A 22,076-nucleotide genomic window follows, 5' to 3' on the forward strand; every position below is an offset into this window, starting at 1 on the left:
GTCCGTGTGTCTGTGTGCCTGTCTGCGTGTCCGTCCCGCTCCCGAGAGTGCGCTGCCGCCGCCCCGTCGCGCAGGGAGGGGTAGCGCCGTCCCCCGCGGGCGCGGAGCGGGCACGGCCTGACCCACGCACACGTGTGGTGCAAGGGGACACGAACACGCAGATAGCTCCACGCACGCCCGCGCTCATGCACACGCACACCTCCCCCCACGCGTGTACGTGCATGCCCGCGCGTGCATGCCCACGCCACATCCATCGTCACAGAATCACGAAAGGGTCTGCGCTGCAAGGGACCTTAAAAGGTCATCTAGGCCAACCCCCTGCAGTGAGCAGGGACATCTTCAACTAGTTCGGGTTGCTCAGAGCCCCATCCAGCCTGACCTGGAATGCGCCCAGGGATGAGTTTTCTACCACCTCTTTGGGAAACGTGTGCCAATGTTTTGCCACCCTCACTGTAAAAAAAGTTCTTCCTTATCTTTCATCTGATTCTCCCTCTTTTACTTTAAAACCATCACCCCTTGTCCTATCTCAACAGGCCCAGTTAAAAAGGCTGTCCCTACCTTTCTTGTAATCCCCCCTTTAAGTAGAGAGGCCACAAGTAGGTCTTTCCAGAGCCTTTTCTTCTCCAGGCTGAACAAGCACAATTTTTTCAGGCTGTCTCATAGGAGAGGTTCTCCAGTCCTCTGGTCAGTTTCATGACTCTCATCTGGACCCATTCCAACAGGTCTATGCTGGATGCCCTTTTCATGCACGTCCATGCATACACCCACCCACACAGGCACCCATGCATATGGATACCTGCACAGCGACACACACATGTGTACAGACACACACATGTCTCTCACAGATACCCTCAGAGATGCACACATACAGGCACACACCTGGCTCCATGTGCACAGCCCCAGGCACACACAGACACAGGATGCTGTACCCGCAGGCACAGGAACAACACACACCCTCCTCTCCCAGCACACAGCAGGGCTTGCACACGTTTCCCCACGGGTCAGTGCCTGCTCTTCTGTGGCATTTTCCTGCTTCAGGGATTTTCTCTCTGCAGACAAACTGTGTCCATCTGTTAACGGGCTCTTTAAGCAAAGGCATCCAGGCAGCACAGCCCTGCCTGCTGGCTTTTTTGGCACTGTCCACACACCCAGTGCCTGTCCCTGGTGCACTGGGACATCAGTGCTTCAGATCTAAAGCAAATGGTGGATTTATGATTGTGATTGGGTTGCTGGGGAGCTTTCTGTTTTCTTCTGATTTTAAAAGAAGTCATAAATCACCCACTGAGCTGATCACTGATTTTAAAGGCAATTCGTAGTAACAGTTAACTACCCATGGCCTGCAGACCTTCATGCTGCTTCAGTATAACGTCTGCTAGATCTTGCCACTGGATTTTGCATAAAACATGCCCTCAGTCCAACACATTGCACTGCTGTCCTCAAAAAGAAGTGATTAACTGTAGTGCCACCTGCCAGAACTTCTCAGTGCCATATTTGCCCTGAGTTCCACCATTGCTTTCACAGACCTCCCTGACTTCTTCAGCCTCTCCATACCCCTGGGAGACGCCACATTTGGGGCTGAAGTTACTGTTTGTTATGTTTGGAAACACTATAAAAGTTGTAGCATTTAAAGTTGCAACATTTTAGCTGTCCTGGTGTTGCTAACTCAGCATAACTCCAGGTGTGCCTGTGAGGTAGCCTTGACAGGGCTGCTGGCAACCAGTGCAAAAAGAGTACTAAATGTCCCACCAAAAACATGGTTGTGGTAGGAGCACGGTGCCTGAGCCAGGTTGTGACCTACAAGCTGCCCTCAGGGCCACAGCTGCGCATGGAAAAAGGGGAAGCATCAGATCTTCCTCTTATTCCACGAGTGCAATAAGGTGTGTGCTGTCACCCTTTCTTAATAGTAAAGTCATTATTGGTCACATAGTGACTGACCTGGAAATGCAAAATGTGGGGACTTCAAAGCAGGTCATTCATTCTTCTGGGGTGCATTTTTAATGTATCTGTGAAAAGAGAAAAAAATCTAGTGCACACATAATTAACATGAGATAGAGTACCTGATTTGAGCCTCAATGTCCACAGAAGCCTCATGTAGACCTAGAAGTTTCTTCTCAGATCTCCTGGCCATGCCCAAGTACCCTGAGACACAAATACATGTACAAACATGCATAGACAGACTTGTGTGTGGGTTTCAATCAGCCTGGTCATAGGAGCAGGAAGACCCTCATCTCTCACCCCTCATGCCTCATCCCTGTGTCTTGCCATGACATCCAAAGAGCAATGGAGGGGAAGGAGCAGATGCACAGGGGCAAGTGATGAGTGAGCAGCAGGAAGAAAGGAAAAGCAGGGCCATGGGAGAAAGGAAATACCTGGAGGGAAGCAAGCCACCTTGTGAGACTCAGCTGCATCACCTCAAGTAGCAGAGAAGAGGATTTGAGGAAGAGGGCCATGACTTGCAGAAGGAATGTATTGCAGCGGGACAGGAGCCAGGCAAGGCGTAGGAGCTCACCAGTCATCAGTTATATTTAGCCAGGCTCAGCCAAGGTCGGGCATCTACCCTTGCTTTCTGTGGGTGCCTGTGGCATCATTGAGAGCACCCAGTGTCCATCATGTCTAGATTGACCTCAACCTGCAGCCCCTACAAGAAGCCCCCAAGAAGGGAGGAGGCTAGAAGCCATTACTAGACTCTTTTTTGAGCTGTGAGCTGTGGTCAGTGCTCAGTGCCTGCTATTAGTCATGTCACCCTTATCATTGTATTTTTCAAGCCAAGCCCTTGTGGAGGTCCCACAGATTCACAGGCTATATATCTCATCCCAGTACACTGCCACTGACCCACAGACCATGGTATGGGCCCAGGGCTCTACAGGAAAGCCTCCCCAACACTGCAGGGAGGAAGTGTCATGGCTTTCCTGATAAGGAGGACACTAATACCCTTCTCCAAAGCCAGGGCTGTGCTCTTGCCTTGGCATGCAGCAGCCAAAGGGGATCTAATTGCACCAATAACCAATCAATTAGCTCTAACCTCAAGAGGGGAACTTTGCAGTGGTTGACTGTGGGGTCTGTACCCACCAGGTGCACCCACCTCTGAAGTAAGCAGGCAGCCTGGTGTGTCAGAAGCTGGCCAGGGACCAAGAAATGAAGCATCAGCATAGGTAGTGTGTGGCTTCAAGTCAGATCCCCAGAAAGGGCATTTGTATAAATTCTTCCTGCTTGTCAGTGACCATGGTGCTGGACCAAAGCGTGCTGGCTGCTTTTCTGGAGCCAAGGACGAGGTGGCAACAGATGGCCCCCAGTTTGCCTTCAAGTACAAATCCAGATAAATCATTCATCTTCTTCCTGGGATTCCCTTCTGCTGAATAAAGGACTAAGAAGAAAAAAAAATAAAAAGCCTTTACTGCCCATGCTTTGACAAGATTATTAAAAGCAAATGGGTGACACAAACAAGTAGAAGGTGAGTTTGAGACAACACCATGAATTTGGAATGGGAAGCTGAAGAAAGGGTCCATCTTCTGGAACTGTCAAAGCATGACTCACAACAAAGTCACTCTTGATTTCCAGAAGGAGCTATCATCACTGCCCATGTTTTTTTTTCTCCCCTGACCTTCATGTCTCCTGTCTAACAAATGCCATTCTTGAGGATGGCTTAGTCCATGGGACTGAGATCCCTCTAGCTCCTTCAAGTATTTGGATGCCATTGAACCTGGGCTTTGGGTATCATTGTTCAGTTCTGGTGCAACACTGAGAGGACCATCCCACGCTGGAAAGGCTTGATCTTTGTGCTTGCTTTCTTATCATTTGCTTTTTAAAGCTATGGTCAGTGTGGGACATAAAGCCAGAGTGTCTGATCTAGGCATGCATTTGCAGGTGATGTAATTTTGAGTTATTTCTTTGGCTCTTTCATTATCAGTCAAAGCAAATAAAATGCTTTATCAAAGATACTTTGGGTGCTTTAAAGATAGGCTTTCATTGTTGTACCTTCCTTGTGTCAGGAAGGGTGGATAAAAGCAAATGAGTCACATCTAGATATCTGCCATGGCACTGAAGAGGTTCTAGATTTTCAGTGCTGACTTTTCTTTCTGAACCACTTTGAGCAAAATGTTGGCCCCAGTCCACAGCCACAGCATTTTCCAGGGTGACACTTTATCTCTGCCTTTATGTTTCACAAAATATTGCCTTGATAATGCAGTAAAATCCTGGGATATCACTGATTTTCTTCCATTTCTAGACTCTGTGGCATAAGCTTAGGGCTGCTACTTACTAGATGTCCAGAGACATCTTCCAACTGGATATAACTCATTGTAACCTCATTATTGGCTATAACTCATTCCATCACCATACCTGCAGTAAGTTCATAAGCCACAGGATCTCATGCACAGCTCTCTAGTATGCCAGAAAGACCAGCTAAGACAGCTAATATTACCCATTTCCAGAAGTCCCAGTGAAGCTGGTGATTGCTGGGAAGAGGAACCCAGATGCAGCCTGGCCTTGGGCAGCAGCATGCAGAAGGTCCTGAACGTCCCACTGTCCTTTGGTCCAAGCAGCTCTCCATGCAACAAAAGAGGAGCAAAACTACATGACCATCAACCTGGGCTGGTATATGGTGTTAATAAAAAGAAGTTTTGAGGGAGCTAGGGTCAAGATGGGGTGTAGGATCACAGAATGTTAGGGGCTGGAGGGGACCTCGAGAGATCCTCTAGTCCAACCACCCTGCCAGAGCAGGATCACCTATACCAGATCACACAGGAACTCATCCAGGTGGGTCTTGAATATCTGGGGGGGAGAGGAGGGGGGGGGGGGGCTGCCCCACAACCCCCCTGAGCAGCCTGTTCCAGTGTTCTGTCACCCTCACAGTGAAATAATTCTTCCTCCTGTTTCCATGAAACTTTCTATGCCTCAACTTCCACTCATTGCCCCTTGTCCTGTCATTGGGCATCACCCTCTTCACTGCTCTCCAGCAGGCCAGTTCCCAACCTATACTGGTACATGGGGTTCCTCTTTCCCAGGTGCAGGACTCTACACTTGCCCTCGATGGACTTCATTAAATTTCTGCCTGCCCAGCTCTCCAGCTTGTCCAAGTCTTGCTGAATGGGAGCACAGCCTTCTGGTGTCTCAGCCACTCCACCCAGTTTGGTGTCATCAGCAATATGAAAGGGTCAGTGAAATGAAATAAATGACAAGCTCATTTGAACCTTAGGGACCTCCACCATGTTATAAACAGTTCTTGTATTAGGTAAATACTTGATTTTTTTCCCCCAGTCCCTCAGTGTGCTGTTTCCCAGGTCCTCCCAGCTGCACCACAACAGGAAGTGGGAGGGCAGAGGCAACGCGCTGTGGGCACCCTGTGGCTTTGCCATCCCCACATTGCCTGCCCCAACCAAGCCAGCCCATAGACCTGGCTGCTGGACTTCTCGCAACCGTCGAAGAAGTTTGGCTCCCACTTTTTCTGTGAAAACTATTTAAAAAAACTCCAGTTCACACAAAATCCTTGTCAGCATTAGGCAGCTATCACATGCCAAAAAAATGACAGTCAAGGCTTTCATCCTTTCTTATACAACATATGCTGTTCTCCAGCTAAAGATGTAGCTCATAGTGCTGCTGTCTGCTATAAAAATAGATATTAAAATGTCTGTTTTTATCACCTGAGGATGTACCTCCGTTCTCAGCTACTCAAGAGAAATGCTACTACTCCTGACCTGCTGAGAAGGTGTGGCAGTACTGCTGGGAATCAGAGAATAACAGCTAAAGTTGCCTTGACAAGTCTTGTCCCTCTCCTGTGTGAAAAAAAAAGAGGCAGGATTCAGAATAAATCTCTGTACAAGTCCATGCCTGGAGCTGGTGGGCTGGAAAGCAAGGGAGGCACATGGGGAAGATTTCCCCCACGCTTCTAAGGTGCATAAACTTGAGTCCTTCAAGCAGTGACACTTAAACCAGACCAGCCTGGTATGTTTTGGTGTTCCTGCAACTCCTGGAGCACCTATCTGCCTGAGTGGGACACTAATCTTCTGAATTGAAATGGGTGATGGATGTCTTCAGTCATGAGCCATCCCAGGAGTTAAGGGGCATGTGATCAAAGGGATGGGCATGAGGATGCACACGACTGTGGCCTGGGAGAGGGTTAAAAATTAGCAGCTGACTGGAAACCTGCCTGTGGTGTCTGTTAATGGTTAGCCCTAATTAAAACGTGCTCATTAAAAGGTTTTGTTGTTCTAGTGGCCTTTCCTGCAACTGCAAAGAGCCAGCTCCATCTTGTGGCCAGGGACTTTGCCAAGTCGCAGAGAGGAGGGAGTGGGAGGAGGGTTTAATAGCCTGAAGGTCTGTCCCTACCTCTTTGCATGTTGTTTCAAGAAACGTTCTCTCTTCCTGTAGATCTTGCCTCAAATAAACTGAACCTATTTTGATTAGTACCCTGGGAAAGCCACAAAATCCAAAAGCCTTTACTGGGTGCACCCAGCAGAGGGTTTCTCATAAATGGAAAGCCCAAAGAGATTCCCTTTGTATGTGTGTATATGGGGGAGGAATCATTAAGTATTATTTAATATGTCCACAGGTACAGCCAGTTAGGCTTGACTCCACTCAACTATCTGGCAAAATTCCCACTAAATGGAGTAAAGAGTCCAGGCCCCGAATTCCCAGGCAAGCAGAGGTATAAACAGTTTTCTAAGAAACTCGTCCTGGATCTGTGTGGTTTGAGCCTCCCAATGCTCCATGTATCTTTTCCAAATCTCAGTAGACACTTGGCTCTTTAATCACTTTCTGAAACCAATCATTGGACTCTGGGTTTTCACTTATTTTCCTGGCAAACAGTTTCTGTCCAGCACGAGCTGGCTGCAGAATCTGCTCACACCAGCCTTGGAAGGATAAAAGAGCTGAGAAATCATGACAAGGAAAGGCCTTGCTTTAAGAAGAAATATAATGTACTGCTACACACATGCAGCACAAGCCCTGTTTCATTTATGGGAATGATCTATAGGTCCACATCCACAATTCCTCCTCTGGGACCCTTATTCCCATTTAATGTCGGTGTAAGTTAGGCACTGAAATAGCTGCCTGGGCCTGACCCCTGATTCCTACCAATTTAAACATTCCTCTACCTGAGAGGGAATTAGGTACCTCAGCATGGTAAAAACATCTTGAATTTGTTGGCTGTCCCAGATATGAAGCTTTGATTTTTATTTTATTTTTCTAGTAGTTTTGCCTGATTTACCCTATGGAAGGATCTCTGCAGATAACAGTCTTCTTAAAGACTTTTCCAAAGTCTCATTTATACAGCAGATTTTCTTTCCCCAGCTACAGACAGATATCCATGACTGAAGGAGAGGCAGGCATTCTCTAATGTTTAACCAGACTCACATCAGTAGGCATGGGACAGGCAGCAATGACACTCACTGCCTGAGTGCTCTCCTTGCCCTCCTCACCCCAACAAGATGTGATGGACGTTGTTCTGGGAATCTGTTAATGTCCTTTTTACAAAACTGACTGCTAAAAGCAAGGACCAGACTGAAATCAGCTGGCATAGATGTCCCTTAGGGTACTGCTGAGACACTGGAACAGGTTGCGCAGGGAGGTGGTGGAAGCCTCATCCCTGGAGCTTTTTAAGGCCAGGCTGGCTGTGGCTTTGAGCAACCTGATCTAGTGTGAGGTGTCCCTGGGGGGGACTGGAACTAGATGATCCTTGAGGTCGCTTCCAACCCTAACAAATCTATAATTCTACTATTAGGTAGGTATTAGACACACCAAAAAAGTAAGAAAAAGCTTGGTTGTCATAGATGTCCACCAAAAGCAATGTGGATCCCTCCACAGCCCTCTCTGAGCAAAAATTTCTTATTCCTCTCAGTGCTCTATTTTCTCTTTTTCTCCTTATCTGGTCCAGCAAGTCTCCCAGCTCCTCTGGGGAAAACTCTGCCATGTCTGGGCCAGCAGCTAGGCAGACACTTTCTCTCCACTGCCCTTGATGTCACCCACCTTGGCAGGTGCCATGGGGAACAATGCCTGGGGTCTGGGGACGTCGCTGGAGAGCTGGGGGGCAGAGGAAAGCAGGTGAGGCACACCTCCTTCACAAGTTGCTTTGCTTCCACCAGGAGAGGGAGGGTGGGAGCTGTTAGTTTGCTTTTCCTGGAGAGGAACAGCCTGCTCTCCAGAGGTTACTCTTCGGAGCTTGCAAGTGAAAGGCAGCAGCTTTCCGGAAACATTTTGCATTACTTTAGTTTTCTGCTTGCAAAACATTTCCTTGTTTCTTTTATGAGGCCGTGTTTATATAAACAGTAAGCCTGGTGAACAGCGCCTTGCCCTGCCTCTGCATATTTTACATACAGTCTGGGTGTAATTAAGGCATAAACGGCACGCTAACTACACTCACTCAAGGCATCACCTTTCTGCTGTTGAATAAAGGAGATAAATGAGTTTAGAAGATGAGAAATGTCCCCTTGGCTCGTACTGTTCATCCATCCCCAAGGTTCTGCTCCAGGAGAGGTTATCCTGAATGCCTGGCTCCTTTTACAACCCTTTCTGCCAGTATTCCTACTTTCTCATCTTGTTATTAGAGGACACATCTCTGTCATGCATTTGCAACCTTAAATATGCCTTAACCTAGTTTTAAACACACAGATACAGCGTGTCCACCCCCCTGTGGCAGCAAGCTCACCATCTGCACCTGTAAAGTGGTGTTGTTGGGTTTGTTGGTTGGTTGGTTTTGTTTCTGTCTGCTTTATGCTAACCTCCTTTAGCTTTGTGTGCCCCCCAAATTCTGCTGGGTGTTAGGCTGCCACCCCGAGTCAATGGGTTGGGAGACAAAGATAACTCAGCATATTCCAATGAGTCTCCGGGGTATGATGGGCTGGGAACGCAGCTCCTTCAGGTGCCCTGCATCAGTACCACCTGGTCCTGGTCACTTATTAACGACAACTTTATCTGTTTGACCTCACTCCTCTTGTTACCTAGTTACTTCACTTACTTTCCTTTACTTCAGCTGCTGCTTGGCTCCATGTTACCTTCATACTTCCAATTGCTCTGCCTCCTCTTGCTGATCCACTGCCCCAACAGCTTCAGCTGCAAGAAGAGCCACAGATAAATCACTCAACTTCTCTGCTATGTCTTGGTCATCTTCTTATGCCCTTTCTATATCCTTGTCACCAGCATTCCCACCAATTTCTGAGCTGCCTTTGTGGTTTTGATGTATTTGAAGAATCTTTGATCAGCAGAGTGTCCTTTGCAAGGCAATTTATGGTTTCTTATTTTTAGGCCTGTTTATTTCCTGTTTATTTGTGACCTGACATGTTTTATAGGTTTCTCTGTTCTTAGACCACTTTTAGGCTTTCAGGGTTGGGCTTGGGAATGTTTTTTTGGCTTGCAGCAAAAATCATTATCTTTGGATCACACTCCAAAACCTGCAAGAATTCCACCTAATCCTCTTGAGAGGTCTCCATGAGCAAAGCTTCTCCATTTGCAAAGACCAGACACCTGGCTTTGAAGCAAGGAGCATTAATGGGCTGAAATAAAAGTGGAAGAGTGGGAAATAGGGAAAAAATAGCAATTGATGACTTTGCAATTGCCAAACTTGGCAAATGGCAGTCCTGCTCACACAGGAGGGGCGGATAAACAAGGCAGTGGTAGGCTTGCCTTGCTTGCCTTTCTGTGGTTTGTGATTCTGGGCTAACAAATCCCAAAGTTCAAGCAGGATCCTCTCTTCCTGGGTTGTATCAGTGTCCAGTCATGTTCCTAAGAGCAAGCCAAGTTGGTTTTCTCAAAACCAGCTAGGGACATTGATATTCACTGGAGCATCTTCCTGAACCCCTCCAGCCCTCAAATGACTTTCTCTAAAAGTTTTCTGCGCAGGGGGGTTTCTGCTGGGGGAAACCATTCCTGGTGAGGAGGGGAGCACTTTTTGCTGGAAGAGAGGCTCTTTTTCCATTACCCCTGTTTCTCTTCTTGGAAGAGGTGCTATCACTGACCTTGAGAACAGTAAGCCAGCTAAGTGAAACAAAATACACAAGAAAAGTCAAGCTAAGGTGTCTCACCTTGTTTACGCCTCCAGCTTGGCACATCACATGCAGGCTCAATGTAAAAACAGTCTCATGAAGAAACAAGGGGTGGTTTTCAACAGCAGGTCAACAGAAAAATGCAAAACACTTCCTGCATTCAGGCCTGAAAGGTGCTGCCTTTCACATGCAAGTTTGGATGCTGGGCTTTGCTGGGAGTGTTTGGATGAAGGGTTTTATATCACATTTTTGAGGCTGCTTTCAGACATAAGATCGAGCCCATCCTTACCCCACCATCCCATCACACTGCTGTGTGACAGCTTCTCTAAGGCAGCTGCCCAAATCCAGGCTTCTACCCTATAGCCATCTACAGCACCATACCCCTCCCCTAGCACCCTGCATCACAGGATAACAAGATCTTAGGGGTTGGAAGGGACCTCTGAAGGTCATTGAGTCCAACCCCCCTGACAGAACAGGACCATAGAATCTAGCACAGGTCACACAGGAACACATCCAGATGGGTCTTGAAAGTCTCCAGAGAAGCAGACTCCACAACCTCCCTGGGCAGCCTGCTCCAGTGCTCTGTGCCCCTCACAGTGAAGAAGTTCCCCCTCATGTTGAGGTGGAACCTCCTGTGCTGTAGTTTATATCCATCACCCCTTCTCCTATCACAGGGTGCAACTGAGCAGAATCTGTCTCCTCCCTCTTGACACCCACCTCTTAGATATTTATAAACATTTATCAAAGCCCCCCTCAGTCTTCTCCAGACTAAAAAGCCCCAGGTCTCTCAGCCTCTCCTCATTGGGCCCATGCACCAGTCCCTTAATCATCCTGGTAGCTCTCCATTGGACTCTCTCCAGAAGACCCCTGTTCCTCTTGAACTGGGGAGCCTAAAACTGGATACAATGCTCCAGGTGAGATCTCACCACGTCAGAGAAGTGGGGGAGGAAATTCTCCCTTGATCTGCTGGACAAACTCCTCTTAATGCACCCCAGGATCCCACTGGCCTTCTTGACCACAAGGGCACATTGCTGACCCATGGATAACTTCTTGTCCACCAGGACTCCCAGATCCTTCTCCACATGGCTGCTCTCCACAACATCACTTCAATACTCTCAGGTGTACCCAGATGAAGAATGACACCTGTCTCAGGTGGTCCCAATGCCCCCATACAGGTGTCTGCTATAACTGTGCAAGTCTCCAGCCCTGACTCATTTATCATATTTTAGTATACCCTGTGCAGATTTTTTTTCTAGTCAGAACAAAAGTAGGCATCAGACCTCAGTGTCACCACCATCCCACATCCTCTGTGGGTTACATACCGGCAGGATGCCCTCTGTCTCAGGGAAGCAGACGTATGGGAGATCAGACGATCATCAAGGCTGGACCAGGTGATCCTTGGGGTCCCTTCCAACCTGGCATGCTGTGATTCTGCATGATCCCAGGATGCATAAAGAGTTGTGGCAATTCCCTGAAGACTCCCAGTCTGCCTGCAGGTTCACACTGACGGGTGAGGGTTGCACTCAGCTCCCTTTCCCATGCCCAGTTGGATTTTGAAGGATAGGCAGCTGAAACAATGCACAAGCAAAGTGGCAGTAGCCATGAAGCACCTCAAAGAGCTATTTTCTGTGATCGTATTCACAACAGAATCACACATTGCTAAACAGAAGAGAAAGATGTGAGAATTTGCCCTTTCACTATGGAATTCCAGTCCAGCTGTAGCAGCCTTTGAAATGCTGAAGAGTAGTAGGCTTACAGTAGTAACTGATAGTCCCTTTCCAACATAAGCAAAATTCATTGCAGTTGCAGAAATTAGCTTTGAACTAGAGCAAAGAAAATCCCGCTGCAGTTCAGTGATGCGAACACCAAACTGGTTTTGCTGCTTTTATTATCAAAGACAGCAAATATCTAGATAGCACACCCTCAGTAAGGTTTACTGCTTTAAAGTGTTGTTTATCACTGAGCTTTCAGCAGCATTTCCAGCCCCTATTTCTTTGTGAAAGAATAAGAGATAACACTTAAAAGCCTTTTCATATGCCCCTGTAGCAGGCTCCTGTTACACATGTTTTAAGGTTCCTCTGCACTAAGCTGGGGGAACCAGGCAATTTACCTCAATGAAAGACCATGATGTTGTTACTCTTGATATATTGAAATCTCTTTATTAGACTCCACAAAACCCCATATTTCAGTCTGCCATGCAAAGAAGGGGAGGAGGAGAGCACCCAAGCAAAAGCAGCAAGCTGAACAAAGCAGAAGTATACACTGAGCTTCATGACTTCTTGCCATTAGTACTGTCTGAATCTCACACATCTTTCAGTGTCTTATCCTGCACAAACTCCCCAGTGTTCTGCTGGCAGTAAAACCTTTTCTGGCTGCTGAAAAATCAGGAAAAGGCGGAAAAGGAAAGGGCTTAGCAGAGAGATTAGAAGCAGGGAGCATCCCCTTCACCCATGGTGGGGACAGGCAGGGCTCAAAGAAAAAGGTGGCTGGCATGGGGATGTCATACCTTATTGATACTATTGGGGAAGGGAGGTTGTCTCCTTTGTAGGGCTTTTCTAGCTGGCCTCTCTGCCTTTTGTGCTATGGGTAGCCATCATGCTTTGTTTGGCTCCTTACAGGTGGGTACTCTCAGAGGACAAGTCAAGAAAATAAGACCCAATCTCTGCCATCTTTTGAGTAAGGTGTAATGAATAGCTAAATCCAGTCATCCCTGCTCACAAGGAGTGAAGGTCACCCCGTGCAGGTTGAGATGCACGTAGCGGGTGGAGGGTGAGTAAGGCCACTAGAGCCTGGCCTCCTCCAGACACCAGCCAACAGCAAATGCTAAGCAGCCAGGTGACAGCAGCAAAGACAAGGGTCAACTGGAATAAAGAACAGTGAAGCCTCAGGAAAACAATGGGGAGAAAATTGCACCTTTTTTCACCTGGCTACTTCTAAACTACTGCTTGTTGCAGGCAGTCAAAAAAAAAAAGCAGAGCCTATCTTCTTTTGCTAGAGAAGCCACATGAGAAAATTCAGGACTGTTTAGTCTCCAGTTTTCAATCACATAACTGGCAAATGGGAGCTGGTTTTGATCACTGATGAGCACTGGAATGACCTATCTGCATGCCCATCCCAGTAACCTCTACAGTCACACAGAGTGTTCTCCACCACTGGCCCCTAAACTTGTTATTTTGATTTAGGAATATGTAATCCTCATAGAATATATCTGTTGTGAAAACTAAGAATCATTAACTGGGTAAACAATAAGAAATTGTAACTGTGGGCTTGAGAAAGAAGTTAAGAAGAGCAAACTGGCTCAGTCTGATTCTGTGGTCAGTCTGTCTGGTCGGGCAGCCTAGAGAGCACACACAAAGAAGTTGTTCAGTTAAAGGCTATAGGGAGGAAGAGGATGGATGCCCCAAGCAACCACCAGGAAACCCCCACAGTATATAATGAGCATTAGTGCAGGAGATTTACACATGGAGTGAATTCCATGAACTAATAGGGATATGCTAATAACTTCTTAGTGAAATGACGACTCTGTATGAGATGTAAGCAGAGATTCTGTGAATTTTACTGGCTTTGGCACACTTTGGTGGAGTGATCTATATGTCCAACACCCAAGTAAATAAATGCCTGCTTCCTAACACCTCATTGGTCTTAGAGATCTGTTTTCTTGCAGTATTCAGTAAGAATTTAAGCCAAACCCCACTTTTGAACATTGTGTCCACCATTCTCAAAGGACTGCTGCAGTAACTGCCCAGTTGTTCACCACACAGAAATTGCTGTCAGCCTTGCAACAACGAACTTTTTAGCTTCATTAAGATTTAACAATCTTTCTGATTAGAACCTCTGAGTGAAAGCTGTGTGATGATATTGCCAGTCTCTGCACACTTACACTTAAGCTCTGCACAAGTTTTAACGTGAAATAGTGTCTGGAGATGTAAAGAAAGACAACACCACTGGGCAGCAACAGAGGAAAGCCTTGGTACTGAGAACAGGAAGGTTTAATAGGAAACTGAATCTGCATGTATAAAAACCAAAACACTAAATATAACATGGAATTAAATGATGCTTTAAATGAATTTAATCTATAAATATATGTACATACTTATGCATATATATATAATATATAATATATATAAGAAAATGTTAATGCTAGTCAGGAGATAATGCACACTCAGTAAAATCCAGTAAAATGTGGATCCTTTTGCAGACAGATTTATTGAGTGTATGTAAGAAATTAAAAAGAAATAAATAAATAAAGAAAGGGGGGGGGGGGGGGGGGGAAATGAATGAAAGAGAGAAAAAAAATTACCTTAAGACCATTCAATAGAAGCATAAAGACTCCAAATGGAAAAGAAACCAACCAACCAACCAAAACCCACAACCCCCCCCCCCCCCAACTAACATTTTTCACAGCTGAGAATGTAAAATCAGTGTAGTTGTAGAAGCTGGAGAACAATAATGCTTGTTTGAAGGCCTTGTTTCTTGTCATTATGTTGGGAAGGAAGGCTGCATAAAATTTGGACAAGTACCATTGTCTCACACAACACATGTCAGCAGAGATCTGAATAGAACACTTTCAGATAGGAAATATTGGGGGGCTGAGAAAGGGGATAAGATTGTATCTGATACAGCATAAAGAAACAGGTTAGGTTCTCATGAAGAACAATCTTGATCACCCCAAAGCCATGTAGGTTGCCTGCAGCTGAAATGGGGCAAGCACAAATACAGGCAAAGCTCTGGGTATTGGCATTTTTCAGCATAACACATATTGCCTGGGCCATCTTCCAGGGGTTAAAATCATGGTGTTTTGTCTGCACTCCTTCTCTTGCCTGGGGGCTGGCCTCCTGAAAGAAGTCTAATGTTTACTTGAGCTAGTTAGTTCTTTCAAAAGTTCTTTTCTTTTCCCTACCCTTTGCTTCATTTCCCCCATATTTCAGAGAGTCATCCATGATCTCTTTCATGCAGGGATCTCTTTCATGCAGGGATCTTCTTTCCTTCAGAAAATCTTCAGAGAATCTGGGGTTATGTACTTTGTTGTCTCTTCTGCTGAAGTAATTGCATTGGTGAGAGGCTGTGAAACTCTTTGGTCTGATCCATAGTCATGGCGATTGTCCATTCTTCTACTGCTTGTTTAGTATCTGCTGTGCATCCTAAAGCCCCCAGGCTCCTGTGATGTTTCATACTACATAGAATTTGGACAAGAAAAGAAAGAAATTGTAGCTCTGGGTCATAAAGCTCCTTTCTGAGAACAGTTCAGCATACAGCACACTGCACATGATAGTCCTCTCTCTGTGAAACACCAGCCCTCCAGAAAAACCAAACAAGGGGAAAAGTTGGTATCTTTGGAAAGTTAGAAATCCCCAAATCCATGTGAATCTCATCAACTGCTAATGAAACAGATGCCTTTCTTCTCTTAATTGGCAGCTCTTTAAAAGCAGGGAGTGTTTTAAACATCAAGTTTCTGTGAGGCTTCTATCACAGTTTAAGTCTTAATTCTGGAAAACACATTAATATAATAAACATAACCAGTTTTTTTCCTCACTAAACAAGAGGAGTTTCTCGTACCACAGAGGTGGAGCTAAAAGGTCATTTAAATGATCTGTGACCAGACAATGTGCTTCCTGTTAATCTGAGGCATGAAGAACCTAGCAATTCAATCGTAACACAGCATAGCACGTGTCAAGCCCATGATCCCTCCACAGCTGCCTTGCAGAGTTCAAGGATAAAACAGGCAGATTTTCCAGAACACATCTGATGACACATCACTGATGATACATCACTGATGATCAGGTTCCTCTGGGCTATACCAGTGCAAAAGCTGCACTAGTTTTTTCATGGCAGTTTACCCCCTTGCCATGCAGCAGTAACGGCAGAGATTGTTGCAGTGAACTAGGCAGTGGCAGACAACACTGACCCTCTGGCCAGCTGCATCTGCTAGACAGCTATGGATGTTTTTTTCTTTATAGATTCCAATTGGAATCACCCCAGGAGTAACCTCTATCCATTACCCACTGACTTCTTGCATGAGGCTGCAACAAGGAGCACCATTGCGTAGGAGAAAAGACCAACCCCCACCTGGCTACAACCTGAAGGGAGGTTGTAGCCAGGTGGGGGTTGGTCTCTTCTCCCAGGCAACCAGCACCAAAACAAGAGGACACAGTCTCAAGCTTCACCAAGGGAGGTTTAAGCTGGCTGTTAGGAAGAAGTTCTTCACAGAAAGAGTGATTGGCCATTGGAATGGGCTGCCCAGGGTGGTGGTAGAGTCACCATCAATGGAAGTGTTAAGAAGAGACTGGATGGGGCACTTGGTTTAGTTGATTAGATAGTGTTGGATATAGGTTGGACCCGATGATCTCAGAGGTCTTTTCCAACCTATTCTATTCTATTCTATTCTATTCTATTCTATTCTATTCTATTCTATTCTATTCTATTCTATTCTATTCTATTCTATTCTATTCTATCCCATCCCATCCCATCCCATCCCATCCCAACCCTTTTCATTGCAGCACCTGGTGACACCATGACTGGCTTAAAAGAAGCACAGGCTGTAACAGCCTATAGCACTTGTATGCACACCTGTGCTGAAAGATTTGTTCATCAGTGCAGACAACACAGCAGACCACTGGCAGCCCAACTGCTGTTTTCACCTTTGCTTTTCACATATTCCTTCTGTGACTCAAGGGTGAATACCAGGACTTTAGAAGGGTCTTCATGAGTACTGACCTCAGCATTAAGGGCAAATTTTTAAGCTACAACTACAGTTGTTCAGTTGCCTTTACACCCCTTCAGCCTCCTAGGTCAAGGGAGGATGGACAGAGTGGAGTTCAAATTCCAACAATGTAGCCCACAACATGACAGATCAGGAGTACAGTTCCTGAAGGCCTGTGTGAAGCACTTACCAAGTCATCATAATCCCTGTCCAGAAAACGACCTCTGTTTGTGGAACGCGACTCATATGGGTTGTGTGGCTGATATTCTGGGTTAGAGTGGCCAGAAGTGGTCTGCACTCTGGGGAACATCATGGCTGGTCTATCTCCAGGGTCAGAATATCCTGGCTCTATCAGGCTCTTCTTCTCTGGATCCTTTTTGTGTTTGGCTCTTCAGAGGACATGAAAGAACAAAGGAGGTTTTAAAAGACCTTTTAGCGTGCCTTACTTATTGAGTAAGTCCAACTTACAGAGTTATCTGCTCCCATCTTGGTTTTAAAGTTCAGTCCAGTTCTGAAATACATAATAGATTTTTCTGACATGGCTATTGCAAACCCTTTGTTATTAACAACATAGTACATTTGGCATATTTTATCACAGATGGGGCTAAAGTACTAGGAGAGACAGAGTAGGACTTTGGCCTCTTTTCAACTAGTTCCTAGAGTAAAAGGGTTTCTTTAACCACCTTGAGCTCTGACTATTCAGAGGAAGAAATGAGGATTCACTAGGTCCAGTGAAGAAAAGTTGTCTTCATCCCTGCAGCCAAATCCGAACACTTAAATGGTGCATTTGAATTGTCTGTGATCACAAGTCCATACACTGCACACATACTGAGTGCCAGCTTGTGTAGCTGCTGGCAACCTGTGCCTGCTATGGACAGTCTTCTAGGCATCTTCACCTGGGCAGTGCTGAGAGCAAAGGCAGAGAGACACTTAAGGCTTTCTATATTTATTATGTAGAGAAAAGTGAGCAGGTGCAATTGCAATTGGTAATTTGCCAGTGCACCAGAAATAGGATGCTCGGCTTTAAATGCCACCTGCATTGAGATGAAAGGGTTATGTCAGGCCCTGAGCTGAAGTGCATCACAACAGGGAAACCCAGAGAGGGTCAGAATTTGGGTCACACAGTCTTCTAATACCAGCATCCTTCTTCGGTCTCATCCAGATGCTGCATCAGCACTGGCCAGGGCAGGATTAGGTCAGGTGTGTATTTTGAAGACTTGGCTGAAGCATTCCTAACTGAAGTTACAGCAAGAGAATGAATACTTTGGGGGAAAGCGTACTGGTAAACCCAAATTCTAATGGCTGTATTGCTTAGAAGGAACTTGTCTGCCCCACTAGGCAAGCAACCATGTTTGCAGCCTTGCCCCTCTCTAAATTTCTGCTTAGTTCTCTGTGAGTGTGCAGCAATGCAGCTTCTGTTCAATTGTAAGAAGTAACCTCACCTTACTGAAACAACGGAGATTGCTATCAGTAAACTCAGGACAGCAGCTCCAAGCACTGTACCCACTATTATAAGGATGAGTTCACTCTCTGGAAAAAAAAAAAACCAAAACAAAACCCAAATCAAACCCAGAACCAACCAAACAAAACTGAACAAGAATATCAGTTTGAAACTCATGGTAAATATTGAAAAACAAGCCCTGCCCCTATCCTCTTATTATGAAAGACAGATGGAAAGGAACAAAAAATAGAATAATTATTCATTCCTAGGCTGCTGCTGGTGTCTCAATACAACTGTTTGTGGACACATCTCTTCTGGGGGAAGTTTAGACTTGAGGTGAGGAGAAAGTTCTTCGCAGAGAGCACTGCTAGCTATTGGAATGTGCTGCCCAGGGACGTAGTGGAGTCACCATCCCTGGAGGTGTTCAAAGTGGGATCGGATGTGGCACTTGAAGCCATGGCTTAGTAGTCATGACTTCTGGGGTGACAGGTTGGACTTGATGATCTTTGAGGTCTTTTCCAACCTTATTGATCCTATGATTCTATTCTGATCCCACCTCATGTTTCTAATCCTGTGCACTGAATGGCTTCACACATAGTTATAGCTGAGGGACAGGAGCAGCTAGGAGGTTGCAGGGGTTGCTTGAGCTGGTATTGCTGCTAAAACATGTGCTTAGGCTTCAGGTAGGCTCTTCCCAATCCAGTGATGTTTTAATAGAAGGAGTCATTAATTACAGGAGGAATGCGTGGTGCTGAGTTCAGGATTGAATATCTTTAGATAAGGACTATATGTTTTTCTATCAAATAACCTGTGTTTGAGTAAAAACCACTGGGCTTGGATTCCGAGCTTATTAAGGGAAATTATACTGTCTGTCTGAACATGAGTTTCAGGATTTTTAATTCTAGGCAACAGTGGAAATTCACCTTCCACCCCCTCCCCCCCCCACCCCCCCAACATTTTCCTGCTGTCAGCACAGGAGACTACCACTCCTAAAGGCTTCTACTTGTTATTTTTGTCATGTCAGGCAGATTAAACATTACCAACTATTATTCTATGCTACAATTAAAAATCAGAGAGTGTTGCACTTACTGTTTTCGCAGTTCTCCCCAGAGTAGCCCACTGAACAACTACACGAGAGAAAAGTGGGGGGGGGGGGGGAAGAGAGAACAGAAAGAAAAGAAAATGTCACTAAGCAGAAGATCACAAAATAATAGCATATTTCCAAGTTTTATCAGCAGTTTCTCCACAAGGTCTGTTGATTACTGGTTTCCTCCTTAATGCTATCTTAATCTTAACTTCTTTTGTCTCATTGTTAAACAATCTGAGATTTTCAAATTGACCGGTGAGCTGGACACTCGAAGTTTAAGTTTCTTAGCCTTAAACAATGTTGAAAGGACCTAATTTCTCCAAAGAACTAAGCCCTACACCTCTCAGACTCTTGGAATTGCCACCCACTGCCTTTATTAAGAGCCTCAATACAAGGTCTGTAAGGACTGGCAACTCTTTATCTTCCTCCCATACCAGTTTCTTGTATTTAAAATACATAGACTTTATGGTAAGAATTCTGTGTTCAGTGTATAGAAACAATCACTACGAAAAAAGGTTGAATTCATGGATATAGGAAGTGAGGTCTCTGCTTATCCATGGGAGTGGAGCACAACCAGTCACTTGACCAGCTTTGCGGGCAGACAACACTGCTCTGTCCTGATCCTGAGGTGACAGAAATACCCACAGAGAGAAAACCAAGGTGAAATAACATAGGTCTGAAAGTTATCTGGAAATAGAGTACCCACTGATATCAGTGGAAGCTTTGCAGGGGTTTGAGGTAAGTCTCACTCCAATGCCTGTGGCTTGCTAAACATCTCAGCGTACTAGTTCCCATAGTCCAGTTACTGTGGAGGAGTAGTTCATGCATACGTGGGCAACCCACAAAATAAGAACAAAATAGTTTATCCTCCTCCCTGACTCACAGCTGACTTGGATCTGCTTGACATTCCTCTGAGGTATTATGAGTGTACACCAAGTGCTAATGCCAGGTGGTTAAAATGCCACAACTTGTGACACCACAGGACTTTGTTCACCTGCTAACCACTGTAGGCACCTCTCTGATTCACACAGGTGCAGCCTGTTCTTCTAGACTGAGAGTGACCCTGTGTGAGATGTTCCTCTCTCCTACCTTTGCCTAGAACACGAGAAAGCAAGAAAAGGCTGAGTACTCACGCTACACATGAGTCATCCTCTGTCATTTTAAAGTTGGAAAAGCATTTGCATGTTGGAATCTCATTTTCTCTTACACAGTACTTGTTTTCCGATGCAGAACAGGATTTGCATTCTGTATTATCAGAATGGAAAAACACAGAATGAAGACAGCCTCAAAATAATCAACACTGGAAAAAAATCCCCATGCCTTTTTTTTTTTTTTTCCTTTTCTTTTTTAACTGCAGTGTAAACACACAGAGCTTTGCTGTGCTTCAGAGTACCAGAATGGCTTTTTTTGGGGCTATACTTATGTAGAACAGGAACTGAACCGCAAAAGCATGAAAACGGAAGTAAATGGTCTTTGTTCAATACCATCTCATGGCTTGGACAGGAGCACACTGCGATGGGTTAGGAACTGGCTGGAGGGCTGAGCCCAGAGAGTGGTGGTGAATGGTGCCACATCCAGCTGGCAACCAGTCACTAGTGGTGTGCCCCAGGGACCAGTTCTGGGCCCCATGCTCTTTAGTATCTTTATCGATGATCTGGATGAGGGCATTGAGTCCATCATCAGTAAATTTGCAGTTGACACCAAGCTGGGGGCAGGAGTTGATCTGCTGGAGAATAGAGAGCTCTGCAGAGAGACCTTGACAGGCTGGACAGATGGGCAGAGTCTAACGGCATGAGATTTAACACATCCAAGTGCCGGGTTCTGCACATCAGCCACAACCCCATGCAGAGCTACAGGCTGGGGTCAGAGCGGCTGGAGAGCAGCCAGGCAGAGAGGGACCTGGGGGTGCTGGTTGATAGTAGGCTGAACATGAGCCTGCAGTGTGCTCAGGCAGCCAAGAGGGCCAATGGCATCCTGGCCTGCATCAGGAACAGTGTGGCCAGCAGAAGCAGGGAGGTCATTCTGCCCCTGTATGCTGCACTGGTTAGGCCACACCTTGAGTACTGTGTCCAGTTCTGGGCCCCTCAGTTTAGGAAAGATGTTGACTTGCTGGAGTGTGTCCAGAGAAGGGCAACAAAGTTGGTGAGTGGTTTGGAACACAAGCCCTATGAGGAGAGACTGAGGGAGCTGGGGTTGCTTAGCCTGGAGAAAAGGAGGCTCAGGGGAGACCTTATTGCTGTCTACAACTACATCAAGGGAGGTTGTAGAGAGGTGGATGTTGGTCTCTTCTCCCAGGTAACCAGCACCAGAACAAGAGGACACAGTCTCAAGCTGCACCAGGGGAGGTTTAGGCTGGAGGTTAGGAAGAAGTTCTACAGAGAGAGAGTGATTGCCCATTGGAATGGGCTGCCTGGGGAGGTGGTGGAGTCACCATCATTGGAGGTGTTCAGGAGGAGACTTGATAGGGTGCTTGGTTGCATGGTTTAGTTGATTAGGTGGGTTGGATAATAGGTTGGACTCGATGATCCTGAAGGTCTCTTCCAAACTGGTCTATTCTATTCTATTCTGTTCTATTCATCCAGCTTCATCAGAATGAAAATCTGGACAGGCTGCATCTTTCATAGGCAATGACCTACAGCTTGATCTCACAGCAGGTGATTTGTGTTGCAACTGACCTGAAGCTGCATCAGGTTTGGACAAGTTAGGGGCCACAAAAATCTACACTGGATCACATCTCACTGGCTTTTATTGTAGCCAGCTTATATAACTTTATCGTCAGTGTTTGCAATATTTGTTGTTTTTCCTTAAAATTGCATATCTCAGGCTTTCTTCCTGCTGCGTGAAAATGTTAGTTGACATAAGAAAATAAAGTAG

General features: G+C 45.8%; 1 protein-coding gene across 2 annotated transcripts in view; it reads right to left on the reverse strand.

Annotated features, from left to right (window-relative positions):
- Positions 1–14,150: 14,150 nt before the first annotated feature.
- Positions 14,151–22,076, reverse strand: part of MUC13 (mucin 13, cell surface associated) — a 41,665-nt gene continuing 33,739 nt past the window's right edge. For both annotated transcript variants that reach the window (XM_068139027.1, XM_068139028.1), the window contains 5 exons: positions 20,336–20,447; positions 19,205–19,242; positions 18,117–18,204; positions 16,865–17,063; positions 14,151–15,147 (listed from right to left, as the gene is read on the reverse strand). In XM_068139027.1, the coding sequence (XP_067995128.1) occupies positions 15,097–15,147; positions 16,865–17,063; positions 18,117–18,204; positions 19,205–19,242; positions 20,336–20,447 (488 nt within the window). In that variant the 3' untranslated portion in view covers positions 14,151–15,096. The remainder of the gene's footprint in view (positions 15,148–16,864; positions 17,064–18,116; positions 18,205–19,204; positions 19,243–20,335; positions 20,448–22,076) is intronic.

Source organism: Melanerpes formicivorus, unplaced genomic scaffold (genome assembly GCF_026170545.1).
Source record: "Melanerpes formicivorus ecotype bairdi unplaced genomic scaffold, bMelFor1.0.p_v2 SCAF_5, whole genome shotgun sequence".
In the NCBI taxonomy this organism is placed as follows: Eukaryota; Metazoa; Chordata; class Aves; order Piciformes; family Picidae; genus Melanerpes; species Melanerpes formicivorus.